Source organism: Heterodontus francisci, chromosome 13 (assembly GCF_036365525.1).
Source record: "Heterodontus francisci isolate sHetFra1 chromosome 13, sHetFra1.hap1, whole genome shotgun sequence".
NCBI lineage: Eukaryota > Metazoa > Chordata > Chondrichthyes > Heterodontiformes > Heterodontidae > Heterodontus > Heterodontus francisci.
The window spans coordinates 38810099-38824867 of record NC_090383.1 but is presented as its reverse complement, the minus strand read 5'-3'; the positions used below and the strand labels follow the sequence as shown (position 1 = coordinate 38824867).

Genomic DNA, 14769 nt, shown 5'->3' with positions numbered 1-14769 from the left:
GAGGGTGGTTGGAATCTGGAATACACTGCCTGAAGTGGTGGTAGAGGCAAGAACCCTCAACATTTAAGTAGTATTTAGATGAACACTTGAAACGCCATAGCATACAAGGCTACGGGTCATGTGCGGGAAAATGGGACTAGAATAGTTAGGTGCTTGATGGCCGGCACAGACATGATGGGCCGATGGGCCTGTTTCTGTGCTGTATAACTCTAAAGGAACATTGTGGTATTTTGGTCAAAGCACGGAAACAGGTGCTAAATGAGTGTAGTGCTAATAACGCACATCTGTTTGAAAGTCTAGATTTAGCACACAATTTGTTCCTAATTATTGATTATTATTAAGTGAACTTGCCTTGAGGTGCTAAATCAGACAGCTGCAGGTTTGGCAGTCAAGTGCTGATTCGATGTAATTTTCATGGAGCAGTGTATGTGGGCTCCTCCCACCCAGCACACTGCAATTTGGCTCAGGGACAGAGGGAGACGGTGAACAGGTTCTCAGATGTATACTAGAGGTCTTGGTGGAGGAAGGACCAGTCTACCAGTAAGGGGGTGGGGGTGGGGGAGGAGGATGCCACCTCACCCTGCTGTCCCTTGCTCCTGCAACAGTTGGTGCTGCTCTGCCTGATCTCATGTCCTCCACCTCTTATTCCTTGTCTAGACCAAGGAGGACCCCTCGCAAGATCCCCATGATCAAGCACTCGCTTTCTCCTGGTGACTCCTTTAAGGTGTTCAATAAGGTGGAACAGTTACTCTTTTGGGGTGAAGTGCTCAGAAAATTTCAAGAATAAAGTGTTGCTCGAGCGTTTGCGAAGTCTAAACTGTCCCAGAAATTCTCCTGGTGTGTTTCAGAGATCTCTTCACACCTCCAGAGCAATGATCATGAAATGACATTTCACCTTTAAGTGGTGCTTGAAATAGACACCAAAGGCCTGTTTACTCCCAAACAGCTGGTCGCTGTTTGGAGAGGGCCTGAGATGAAGTGCCAGCCACTAAAATGCTGTGCAGTCTCTTTAATGAGCATGAGCAGACATTTTAAGTGGCAAATCTAGACCCTACACCTACACTCCAGCAGTTCAGGAAGGCAGCTCACCATCACCTTCTCAAGGGCAATTAGAGATGGGCAATAAATGCTGGCCTGGCCAGCGACACTCGTACCTCACGAACGAATATATTTTAAAAAATCAGCTGTTTACCAGGCCTTCGGGTGGCTGTTCCTAGTGCTGGCTTCAAGTCCTTTACCAAGACTTTATTCTGTTATCAGCCATTGCAACAATACAGTAATTTTGTAGCCCAAGAACTCTTGGCTACAGCTGTCTGTGATTGTTTCACTGCACCAATGGCCCAGGCCATGGCTAGATGGACATTCCCCATGGTGACTGACAGATGTCACAGTATTGGAGCCCAGTACTGAACAGCCTCAGCCCTAGTTCAGCACTCTTGCCCTCGGTCAGGAAGTAGTGTTTTCAAGTTCCACTCCAGAGGCTTGTGCACAAAGCTCAGCTGTCACGACAGTGCAGTACTGAGAGAGTGCTGTGCTGTCAGAGGCAGTACCTTTGAGATGCAATGTTGAACTGAGGTCCATATGCCCTCTCACATGGCTTGAAAGATCTCAGCTCTATTTTGAAGAGCAGGGGATTTCTCCTCAATGTCCTGGCCAATCCCTCAAGCAACATCACTGAAAAACAGATTATCTGGTCATTATCTCGTTGCTGTTTGTGTGACCTCGCTGTGCACACACTGGCTGTATATTTCCCTACATTATGCAGTGACAACATTTCAAAAGTTCTCCATTGCCTGTGAAGTGCTTTGGATGTCCTGAAGTCATGAGAGGAGCTTTATAAATGCAGATTCTTTCATTCTAACCCTAGAGCTGACATGTGTCTCCTTCAGCAACACATCCCATACAACACCTTCAACTCAAAAAGTTAGTTAGTTGTTTAAACTATATAAAATGCTGAAAAATAATATTTTTCCACCACTTGTACATTATAGTCTTCTTCACTATTGGGTTTCACTCTTAGAGTCATACAGTCATAGAGTCGTACAGCATAGAAACAGGCCCTTCGGCCCACCACGTCCATGCCGACCATAATGCCTATCTATACTAATCCCACCTGCCTGCATTAATTCCATATCCCTCTATGCTTTGCTCATTCAAGTACCTGTCCAGATGCCTCTTAAATGTTCATTCCAGATACCCACTATTCTTTGTGTGAAATATTTACCCCTTTGATCCCCTTTAAACCTCCTCCCTCTCACCTTAAATCTAGTTTTAGTCACACCTACCATGGGAAACAGACTCGGGCTATCCACCCTATCTATGCCTCTCATAATTTTATATACCTCGATCATGTCCCCTCTCAGCCTCCTTCGCTCCAGGGAAAACAGACCCAGCCTATCCAATCTCTCTCTATAACTCAAGCCCTCCAAACCAGGCAACATCCTGGTGAATCTTTTCTGCACCCTCTCTAGCTTAATCACATCTTTCCAATAGTGCGACGACCTGAACTGCACACAGTACTCCAAATACGGCCTAACCAACGTCATGTACAACTGTAACATGACATCCCAACTCTTGTACTCAGTGCCTCGGCCGATGAAGGCAAGCATGCCATATGCCTTCTTCACCACTCTGTCTACCTGTGTTGCCATTTTCAGGGAGCTATGTACTTGCACGCCAAGGTCTCTCTGCTCAAGAACACTCCCCAGGGCCCTGCCATTCACTGTATATGTCCTGCCCTGGTTTAACTTCCCAAAATGCATCACTTCACACTTGTCAGCGTTAAATTCCATTTGCCACTCCCTTGCCCACTTTCCCAGTTGATCTATACCAAAGCATCCCACCAATGCAGGTTCATCCTGTGCAGCAAACATCCAACTTATTTTGTTCAGTAACCATCTCCAACTGTCTTTTTCTCTCCTTGAACATGTCTCTCCTTGGTCATGTGTTCCAAATTAATGCCCATCTTTCCCACAACTTCATGCTTGAATCTTTCTAATCAGGTTTCTGTATCTGCCGCAGCACTGAAACAGTTCTAAGAGTCACAAATGAGATCTTTTGTAACTAGCCATGGTGCACTATCCTTCATGTCCTCTTGACCTCTCTTTAGCTTAAACCACACCATATACCCCAGCACCTCTTCTGTTGCCCACCTCAGTCAGACTTCCCTTGCTTAGCTCCACTGTTAATTATTTCAATCATAGCCACAGCATGTCCAAAAATGAATTCTCCTATTGCCCCCATATTGCCCCTTCCAGAGGCACCCAGAGATCCAACCTTGGCTCCGTCCTCTTCTTTAACTTCCCAACTGACATGCAGCTCTTTTGGTGGCAGCATGTGAAGACATGGGGTTCCACATGTATGCTGACAACACCCAGCACCATCATTACCTCCACTGCCTCTGTGTTGTCTGGCTGCTTGTTCAACATCCAGATCTGGATGAGCTACAATTACCTCCAGCTAAAGATTGTGAAGACAATAACCATTGGTAAAATTGCAGAAAAGTGCAAGTGATATATTTTGGTTGGAAGAATGAGGAGAGGCAATCTAAACTAAATGGTGCAATTGTAAAGGGGGTGCAGCAACAGAGAAACTTGAGGATGTGTGCACACAAATCTTTGGAGGTGACAGGATAAGTTGAGAAGGCTGTGAAAAATCATACTGGATCCTCAGCAAGGAAGTTATGCTAAACATTTATAAAACACTAGTCAGGCTTCAGCTGGAGTATTAGGGCTGGATTTTCCCGATCTCGGCGACACCCCAACTTGGGGACCATTTCCAGGTCCCGACCCCACAAGATGTCGGAGTGTGCCAACTGTCAGTATTTTGCAGTGGGTACCAGCAGGAGGCAGGAGTTAGAAGCAACGGGCCCCATTTAAAGGGCACCCTCTGGATTTAAAGTGCAAGAAGCCAGACAGAATCAGCCCTGAGGTAATAGTCTTTCAAACAGGGCAGCCCCACAGTTCATCGACGCCTACCTGGAGGTCATGACAGAGGCGGTCTGAGCCAAGAGGAACATTTTGTTTTTGGAAAGTGGGAGGAGGAGGCCTACCTGGCAAACAAATGAGTCATGGCTGTAGGTCACCAGATAGTAAAGCGTGGCTACCTGACCCAAACCCGACCAGACCCGACAGCATGTTTCGGGTTCAGGTCGGTTCAGGTCTCTCTTCCGGGTCCAGCATTCGGGCTCGGATTGGGTCGGGCTGGACGTGGATAGTGCTGCCTTGCTCCGGGAAGTAATCTTCAAATGAACATATGAACATTCAGGATGTCAAGGTGGGAAACGTGCAGTCCGGAATCCGCACTCTGCAGTAAAGCCTGCTGCCTGACCAAACCTGGCTACATGTGTCGGGTCAGCTGTTGTTGGGTCGGGCCCGGGTCGGATTTTAATTTTATACCCGAGCCAGGCTTTACCAGAGAGGTCAGCAGCCACAGTCCACTTAGCAGGACTTGGCTCCAGTGCTTCAACGAACATATGCATTCTGGCAAGGCGAGTTTTTTTTGTTCGTTCATGAGATGTGGGCATCACTGGCTAGGTCAGCATTTATTGCCCATCCCTAAATGCCCCTGAGAAGGTGGTGGTGGTGAACTTCCTTTTTGAACTCCTGCAGTCCTTGGAGTGTAGTTACACCCACAGTGTTGTTAGGAAGGGAGGTCCAGGAGTTTGACCCAGCGACATTGAAGGAATGGTGATATAGTTCCAAGTCAGGATGGTGTGTGCCTTGGAAGGGAACGTTCAGATGGTGGTGTTACCATGCATCTGCTGCTGTTGTCCTTCTAGGTAGCAGAGGTCATGGGTTTGGAAGGTCTAAGCAGCCTTGGTGAGTTGCTGCAGTGCATCTTGTAGATGGTACACATTGCTGTCACTGCGTGTCAGGGAAAGGAGTGAACGTTGAAGGTGGTTGGATGGGGTGTCAATCAAGCAGGTTGCTTTTTCCAGGATGGTGTCAAGCTTCTTGTGTTGTTGGAGCTGCATGCATCCAGGCAAGTGGAGAGTATTCCATCACACTCCTGACTCTAAGATTTAAGGTAGTTATGGAAAAGGACAAAGACGGGCTGCAAATAAAGGTACCGAATTGAGGGAAGGTTGATTTCAATATGATAAAACAAGATCTGGCCAAATTGGACTGGGAACACTTACTTGTAGGAAAGTCTACATTAGACCAGTGGGAGTCATTCAAAAATGAAATAGTGAGAGTTCAGAGCCAACATGTTCCCATTAAGGTGAAGGGTATGAACAACAAGTCCGGGAACCCTGGATGTCAAGGGAGAAAGAGGATTGGATAAGGAAAAAAAAAAAAGGAGGCTTATGGCAGATTCAGGGATCTGAAAACAGCAGAAGCCCTAGGGGAGTACAGAAAGTGTAGGGCGGGGGGGGGGGGGGGGGGGGGGTACTTAAAAAAGTAGTTAGGAGAGCGAAGAGGGAGCATGAAAAAACACTGGCGGGCAAGATAAAGGAAAATCCCAAGGCATTTTATATTAAGGGCAAGAGGATAACCAAGGAAAGAGTAGGGCCCATTAGGGAACAAACTGGCAATCTGTGTGTGGAGCCTGAGGATGTAGGTGAGGTTTTAAATGATTACTTTTCATCTGTGTTCACTATGGAGAAGGACGATAGAGGTGTAGAGATCAGGGAGGGGGATTGAGATATACTCGAACAAATTAGCATTGAAAGAGAGGAGGTATTAACGGTTTTAGCGGGCTTAAAAGTAGATAAATCCCCAGGCCCAGATGAGATGTATCCCAGGCTGTTATGTGAGGCAAGGGAGGAGATTGCAGGGGCTCTGACTCAAGTTTTCAAATCCTCTCTGGCCACAGGAGAGGTGCCAGAGGAATGGAGGACTGCGAACGTGGTACCATTATTCAAAAGGGTAGCAGGGATAAACCAGGTAATTACAGGCCAGTGAGTCAAACATCAGTGGTAGGGAAACTATTGGAAAAAATTCTGAAGGACAGGATCAATCCCCACTTGGAGAGGCAGGGAATAATCAAGGATAGTCAGCATGGCTTTGTCAGGGGGAGATAATGTCTAACAAACTTTACTGAATTTTTCAAGGAGGTGACTAGATGTGTAGATGAGGGTAAAGCAGTTGATGTTTTCTACATGGACTTCAGTAAGGCTTTTGATAAGGTCCCGCATGGGAGATTGGTTAAGAAGGGATCCAGGGCAATTTGGCAAATTGGATCCAAAATTGGCTTAGTGGCAGGAGGTGATTGTGGAGGGTTGTTTTTGTGATTGGAAGTCTGTGACCAGTGGTATACCGCAGGGATCGATGCTGGGACCCTTGCTGTTTGTACTGTACATTAATGATTTAGATGTGAAGATAGCAGGTATGATAGGTAAGTTCACAGACGACACGAAAATTGGTGGTGTCGTAAATAGTGAGGAGGAAAGCCTTAGATTACAGGACGATATAGATAGGTTGGTAAGATGGGCAGAGCAGTGGCAAATGGAATTTAATCCTGAGAAGTGTGAGGTGATGCATTTTGGGTGGACTAACAAGGCAAGGGAATATACAATGGGTGGTAGGCCCCTCGGAAGTACAGGGGGCCAGAGGGACCTTGGTGTACTTGTCCATAGATTACTGAAGGCAGCAGCACAGGTAGATAAGGTGGTTCGGAAGGCATATGGGATACTTGCCTTTCTCAGCCGTGGCACAGAATATAAGAGCAGGGAGGTTATGATGGAGCTATATAAAACGCTAGTTATGCCACAACTGGAGTACTGTGTACAGTCCTGGTCACCACATTATCGGATGTGATTGCACTGGAGAGGGTGCAGAGCAAATTCACCAGGATGTTGCCTGGGCTGGTGCATTTCAGCTATGAAGAGAGACTGGTTAGGCGAGGGTTGTTTTCCTTGGAGCAGAGAAGGCTGAGGGGAGACCTGATGAAAGGGGTATACAAAATTATGAGGGGCATAGATAGGGTAGACAGGAAGAAACTGTTTCACTTAACGCAGGTGTCAATAACCAGGGGGCATAGATTTAAGGTAAGGGGCAGGAGGTTTAGAGGGCATTTGAGGAAACATTTTTTTCACCCAGAGGGTGGTTGGAATCTGGAACACACTGCCTGAAGGGGTGGGTAGAGTGATATTTGTCACGTTGTTTGTTGTGCGAGATAGTGACATCGTCACTGGGTCCTGCATTTGTGTGAGGTCTGAGAGTGCCACGTGGCCGTGTGCTCTTTCAGAGGACTCGCTGCATCATGAATGCTAAAAACCATGAGAAGTGGATCTTGTCTTGTACTGTGGAAATGGACCGCTATTTGTAAACTGGCAGTTCGATTTAGAGTCTTCCATTGGAGGATCTGCCATGCTCAGGAGAAGCGTTCCTGGATCAGGGCGGCCTGGGCTTCCCTCCCATCAAGGTCAGTGTGTCTCCACATGATCCTGATCACCTGGGTTGCCTTGATGCACTTCTGGAGATCCTCATCCTCCAACAAGGTGGTGCGTTCTTCCCCATGGACCTCCTCCAGTTCCACTCCTCTCTGTATGGCCATGTCGTGCAGAGCACAGCAAGCACAACAATGCAGGAAACCTTTGTAGGGCCTTACAGGAGGGCACCCCCCACCACCACCACCACCATCACTGAGTGGTCAAGGCACCAGAACCACATTTTCTGGAGGCCAATGGCCTGCTCATTAGCCCTTAGACTGAAAGGTTGTATCGCTCCTTTGCCTCAGTTGTGGGATTTTGCACTGGGGCTCAGCAGTCATCTCTTTACCAGGTACTCCTTATCCACCATGAGTCATCCAGGGAGGCTGCATGGTGGAATGAACAACTGTGGCTCCTGCCTCTGCCTCAAAATGAATGAATCATGATAGCTGCCAGGAAACCTTGTGCAAACCTGAAGGAAGCATTTAGGATGGTCGCACACGAGCTGAACATTTATCGAGTGGAAACCCTTCCTGTTGATGGATGCTCCAGTCTGTGATAATGGGGCTTTGATGGCCACACGTGTGCAGTTGATCATGCCCTGCACCTGAGAGAGTCCTGCCATCAAGGCAAACCCGCATCTGTGCTGAAATCAGATACCCTCAGAAAAAGTGCATCCATCAACGGAGATTTGCAGCTGTGGGCTGCCAATTGCGAGATCCCACATAGGTCAGCTGCTGACCCCTGAAAAGTGCCTGATGCTAGATAAAATTCAAGGTCACTGTCAGCTTGTCAGCTACAGGCACAGTGTGTCCCGAGCCTTGACGCACTGGACCAACTTCCAGGAGTGTGCACAACTCAGTTGCTACGTGAAACTGTCAGTGGCACTGCTGCTCCGAGATGTTCAGGAAGATGATCCTCTTGTGGTACACTTGATTCTGCGGGTATCACCCTCTGGCCCCTCCTGCCACTTGACCAGCACCTCTGCATCCCTGTGCACCATGACTGCCTTTGTTGGTCCTCTCCACTGCTCCAGCCATCTGAGTAGGTGTCCTCCATTATGAGGCATGTGTGATAGTGCGATAGTGTGAGGCGCTAGGGCCTCAGCGCCAAACTTCCCTTGCATCTTTGTGAAAGAGATATTCTCCAAGACCCTCCGTCTCCACCACCAATCCCAAATGTTCCTTTCAACAAAATATAATTTATAATTTGTAACACTGCTCTTACAATCATGCTAGTTTGACACTGAAGAAAGGGAAAAGATGCCAAAAAGACTAGCCAAAGGGTGTGTACTCTTCTGGTTAGCCACGCGGATTACATTGTGCTGATTACATTGCCCAGATTCTCAACTGGAAAAGACAATGGAAGTGCCAGCCAGAGCTGAAACAAATTCCCGACGCTCTACCCCGGCAATGCAAAAGGCATCACAATTGTGCAGGACAAGCTGGATGGGCCAGACGGTCTTTTCCTATTTGTCTTGTTCACAAACAAGCTCTGAAGAGTTTGCTTTTCCTTACAATTGTGATGTATCCTCTAGTTTCAGCTGTGGTTCAGTTGGCAGCCCTCTTGCCTCTGAGTCAGAAGCGTGTGGGTTTAAGTTCTGTTCCAGAACTTGAGCACAAAATCAAGGCTGACACTCCAGTGCAGTACTCAGGGATTGCTGCACTGTTGGAGATGCCAACTTTTGGTTGAGATGATAAACTAAGGCTGCGTTTGCCCTCTCACATGAATGTAAAAGATTCCACGGCAGTAATCAAAAAGCAGTGGAGTTATCCCCAGTGTCCTGGCCAAATATCTATCCCTCATTGAACATTACAAAAACAGATTTGGTCATTATCACATTGCTGTTTGTGGGAGCTTGCTGTGCACAAATTGGCTGCTGTGTTTCCTACATTATGACAGTGACTACATTTCACTTCATTATCTGTAAAGTGCTTGGAGATGTCTGGTAGTCATGAAAGGCACCATATAAATGCAAGTCTTTTTTATTAAATACTGTAACATGGGTCAAAACAAACCGATTCTTAGGTATACTGACTGCCTTTTATAGACAGTGTGAACGTTTTGCAACAACTGCTTTGTGACATCACTTTCTTCGGGTTGCCAAATTATTGACCAGGACCAAAGGAACAAACTCCAGTGACAACTGATCTTTATACCTTATTTATTAGTGATTACATTATGATTTAGAATGATGCAATACAATAAACCAATTACCTTGTTTATATTTATTTATTTTTTATTCATTCATGGGATCTGGGCATCGCTGGCTAGGCCAGCATTTATTGCCCATCCCTAATTGCCCTTGAGAAGGTGGTGGTGAGCTGCCGTCTTCAACCGCTGCAGTCCATGTGGAGTAGGTACACCCACAGTGCTGTTAGGAAGGGAGTTCCAGGATTTTGACCCAGCGACAGTGAAGGAATGGCGATATAGTTCCAAGTCAGGATGGTGTGTGACTTGGAGAGGAACCTGCAGGTGGTGGTATTCCCATGTATTTGTTGCCCTTGTCCTTCTAGTTGGTAGAGGTTGCGGATTTGGAAGATACTGTTTAAGGAACCTTGGTGAGTTGCTGCAGTGCATCTTGTAGATAGTACATACTGCTGCCACTGTGCTTCGGTGGTGGAGGCAGTGAATGTTTGTAGACGGGGTGTCAATCAAGCGGGCTGCTTTGTCCTGGATGGTGTCGAGCTTCTTGAGTGTTGTTGGAGCTGCACCCATCCAGGCAAGTGGAAAGTATTCCATCACACTCCTGACTTGTGCCTTGTAGATGGTGGACAGGCTTTGGGGAGTCAGGTGAGTTACTCATCACAGGATTCCTAGCCTCTGACCTGCTCTTGTAGCCACGGTATTTATATGGCTACTCCAGTTCAGTTTCTGGTCAATGGTAACTCCCAGAATGTTGATAGTAGGGGATTCAGCGATGGTAATGTCATTGAATATCAAGGGGAGATGGTTAGATTCTCTCTTGTTGGAGATGGTCATTGCCTGGCACTTCTGTGGCGCGAATGTCACTTGCCACTTATTAGTCCAAGCCTGGGTATTGTCCAGGTCATGCTGCATTTCTACACGGACTGCTTCAGTATCTGAGGAGTTGCAAATGTGCTGAACATTGTGTAATCATCAGCAAGCATCCCCACTTCTGACCTTATGACTGAAAGAAAGTCATTGATGAAGCAGCTGAAGATAGTTGGGCCTAGGACACTACCCTGAGGAACCCTGCAGTGATGTTCTGGAGCTGAGATGACTGACCTCCAACAACCACAACAATCTTCCTTTGTGCTAGGTATGACTCCAACCAGCAGAGAGTTTTCCCCGCTTCCCCATTGACTTCAGTTTTGCTGGAGCTCCTTGATGCCATACTTGGTCAAATGCTGCCTTGATGTCAAGCACAGTCACTCACACCTCACTTCTTGAGTTCAGTTCTTTTACAGTAGATTACAGTAGACACAGGAGAGAAGGACTGCACATAACCCAATCTAAAAGACTGAGCTCATAAAATCTTGAACAGTTTCTGAACACTGGGACGCTGTTTTGAGTGCGCATTCATGTCAAATTCACGTATACACTGCTTTAGCAGTCAATAACCAATTTATTCTAAATGGATTGATAACTTAGCTAAGTAGATCACATGGGAAATTAAGACCAATGTAATAACCAGTGAGCACTATAAATGGCAAAAAAGAATCTATATTCATGAGGTCATTGCTTCTGGAGCTGATGTAGTGGGTTAGCAAATTAGTCAATAAATTCTGGTTGACGACGTTCCCTTGCGAACACAATGCACTTGTACAACATTCCTTCCTGTGCAATATTTTGGTAACCATGATCCCAAACGTACTTGTGGGTTCTCTTGGTTAAATTGTGATTTGTTAGCATTTTATCTGACAGTGAGTGTGACTCTTTGAGATGTGACAGGCATACACTAAACAAGGCTTTATGTAGAAAATAGAATAATTTTATATATTTTGTCTGTATATGTTGGAATGGTAAAAAGGTTAAGATATATGTGGATCCCCTTTAACAGATATCACACCATCACCAACAATCCCCACCCCAGCAATGAATGGAGAGGGCAGATTGAAAGAAGATAGGGATACAACATCTGCCCTGACATAGTGAGGAAGAGATGATCCCGATGGGACTCTCCAATCAGACCATAAAACCACCAATGAGGAGAATTTCTGCAGGGTCCTCCCAATCTCCCTCTGTTACTTTGGTACATTGATGGAAACCCTGAAGAAATGGCTTCCCTTTCTCTGGAAAGTCTCATCAATCCTCCGCCAGGATCATGGTGGAACATCAGAGAACACCCTATCCACACTCCCCCAGAAATTCTAGGTGCCCCCTCCCTTAGCCAACAACCATAGAATTACTGGCACACCAAGTGTGCAAAGCCACCTCAATCTCAGTAAGGACAGCTACACAGGCAGGCAAATATCATCTAAACAGATGTGCAGTCACTCAACCAACAGAAATCCTGGAGAAAAAGAAAGCCAGCAAAGGGGAAAAACAAAACAGAAAAGATAAATGACAAGGTAATGACAAGGAAGATTAAAAACGGGGGAAGGTGAGATGTTAAAGAGAGAGAGGTGTATTTATAAAGAAACAAGTAAAGATGTCAAAAAGAATTGGAACTTCTGTCCCACTCCATCACACCTCTGGAGATGCTCCAAATGTTACTTCCAGAAAGTTGTATTTACACTGCAGGTTTAGCACCAGTGTGAAGCAATTACAGACAGTAATGATATGAAATCTGAAGTACAGTCTGGAGTCTGGGGCCACCCTGAGACTTCTGGAGAGTAAGGGAGGGGAGGGTAGTCTCAGTTTGACACCACATGGAGGTTAAATCCAAGTGCAGGAGCACAGCTGGTTTACAAAGTTGCTCTGTTAGATCCATTGGTACTTGTTAAATCTAGCTGATCTCAATGTGGTTGTTTGAAGGGTACAATCACTGTTGTAATATAGGAAATGCAGTAGCCAATTTGTGCACAGCAAAGTTCCACAAATAGCATTGCGATAATGACTAGATAATCTGTTTTTTTAGTGATTTTGGTTTAGAGATAAATAACAGATCAAACGCTGCTGCTCTTTGAAATAGTTTCATGCGATCCTTTACATCCACCCACAAGGTGGTGGATGAGGTCTTGGCTTAATGTTTCATCCAAAAGATAGCACATCTGACAGTGCAACACTCATTCAGTGCTGGATTAAAATATCAGCCTAGATTATGTGCTTAAGTCTCTGAAATTGGACTTGACTTTTTGAGAGTGCTACCACTGAGCCAAGGCTGACACTTACAGTTGAACTTGTTTGGCAGCTGTTAGGCAGCCCCTTAGATGAACCTAGTCATGCGGCTTTACTGAATTAAGTAGATCATTGGAACAACAGTAGGACATCTTGGCCCTCACGCCTGTTTTGTCATTCAGTGAGATTATGGTTGATCTGCGACTGGCTTCATATACCCACCTTGCCCCATATCCCTTAATATACTTTGGTTAACAAAAATTTATCAATCTCATATTTAAAATTAACAATTAATCCAGCATTAACCACTGTTTGTGGAAGAGAATTCCAAACTTCTACCATACTTTGTCTGTAGAAGTGTTTGCTAATTTGAAGGGTCTGGCTCTAAATTTTAGACAATGCCTCCTAGTCCTAGACTTCCCAACCAGTGGAAATAATTTTTCTCCATCTACCCTATCTGTTTCTTTTAATATCTTGAAAACTTTGATCAAGTCATCCCTTAACCTTCTAAATTCTAGGGAATAAAACTCAAGTTTGTGCAAATTCTTCTCGAATCCAGATATTATTCTGATAAATATACGCTGCACTCCCTCCAAGGCCATCCTTCCTAAAGTGACAGATATTAGGAATGTAAAAGATTTTAGGGCAAGAGATAACAAAAGATAGGTCAAGGTCACAGAGAATAACTGACCAGACGGTCATGGAGCAAAGGCAAATGTTAATGGTGTGGTGAAAGACAAAGCGTTAGTACTGAGAGGGTGTTTTACATTTCTAATATCTGTCAGTTCTGATAAAGGGTCACTGACCCGAAACGTTAACCCTGCTTCTCTCTCCACAGATGCTGCCAGACCTGCTGAGTATTTCCAGCAATTCTTGCTTTTATTACCTAAAACAGATAACCTTGTTTATTGTCATGTTGCTTATTGTGGGAGCATACTGTGCACAACGTGGCTGCCATGTTTCCTACATTACAACAGCTACACTTCAAAAGTACTGCACTGACTGTAAAGCCCTTTCGGATGTCCTGAGATTATGAAACGCGCAATATAAATGCAAGTTCTTTACTTCATGTCTGGAAAGGAAATGAGAAAAGTTTGCCTAACACTTAATGGTAAAAACGTTCTTTAATACACAATGGATTTGCAAGGACAAGATACCCTTACTTTTCCACTAGTTTAAGTAGAAAGCAGGCATTTACAGCATTCTTACCATTGCATCGTAGCCCAGTTTATGCATGAAGTGGGCAGCCTCAGCGCCCTTGTAATAATTGAACCAGATTGTCCCCTGGTACTGATCCCCGGCATCCAACAGCAGCACGTTCTTCTCCTCTCTTTTGATCTGCCGGATTTTTGTCCATCTCCTGGCCACTCCGGCGTAACAGTCAGACGCGCACTTGCCCGAATCTGCGCTGGTCTCCTCCACCCTGGCGTGTACATCGTTGGTGTGGAGAATAACGAGGTCGAAGGAAAAAGTGCGCTTGATGCAGAGGACGCTGAGCAGCGAGAGACACGGCAGTAATACAGAGAGACAGCCCATGGTATAAGTAAGCGAGCGTCTGACTTGCGCGTCGCTGCCTTCAGCCCAGTATGAAAGGAACTGGAACCTTGGCCTCTCCTTCATACACAAGGGGTAGGCGGAGCGTGCACTCCGCTTATTAGGTTGTTATTACCAATATAAAACACTGACGTGCCCTGGGAGCTGTAGGTTACTTGCAGGAATTTGGGAACATTTGTTGATTTAAAAGAGCTACGAATTTTGTACTGCATGCACATGTTCAAATCTCTACATTTTTCCACACTAAAGTGTGGCGTAAACTTTAAGTCACTGATTAATAGTTCAGCTGTGACTCAGTTGGTAGCACTTAGCCCAAGATTCTGAGTTCAAGAGACACTGAGAATTCCAAAAAATAAAAGCAAAATGCTGCTGATGCTGGAAATCTGAAATAATAACAAAATGCTGGAAATACACAACAGGTCTGGCAGCATCTGTAGAGAGAAGAACAGAGTTAACCCAGAGGGCCCAGAGCAGTACACAGAGGCTGGAGAAATTGAGGGGAGAAAACGAAACTCTGCACAACTGCAGAGGGCTGGTGAAGTCCCAAAAATCCTATAGGGGACAATAAAGCCAGAAGAATTTAAAAGGGCACAGAT

The 14769-nt window shown here is 45.6% G+C and overlaps 1 protein-coding gene across 1 annotated transcript in view; it reads right to left on the bottom strand.

Annotated features, from left to right (window-relative positions):
* Positions 1–14232, bottom strand: part of nt5e (5'-nucleotidase, ecto (CD73)) — a 77905-nt gene extending 63673 nt beyond the window's left edge. Inside the window, exon 1 of the mRNA XM_068044678.1 lies at positions 13829–14232. Within this exon, the coding sequence (XP_067900779.1) occupies positions 13829–14155 (327 nt within the window). The 5' untranslated portion in view covers positions 14156–14232. The remainder of the gene's footprint in view (positions 1–13828) is intronic.
* Between the last annotated feature and the right edge of the window lie 537 nt (positions 14233–14769).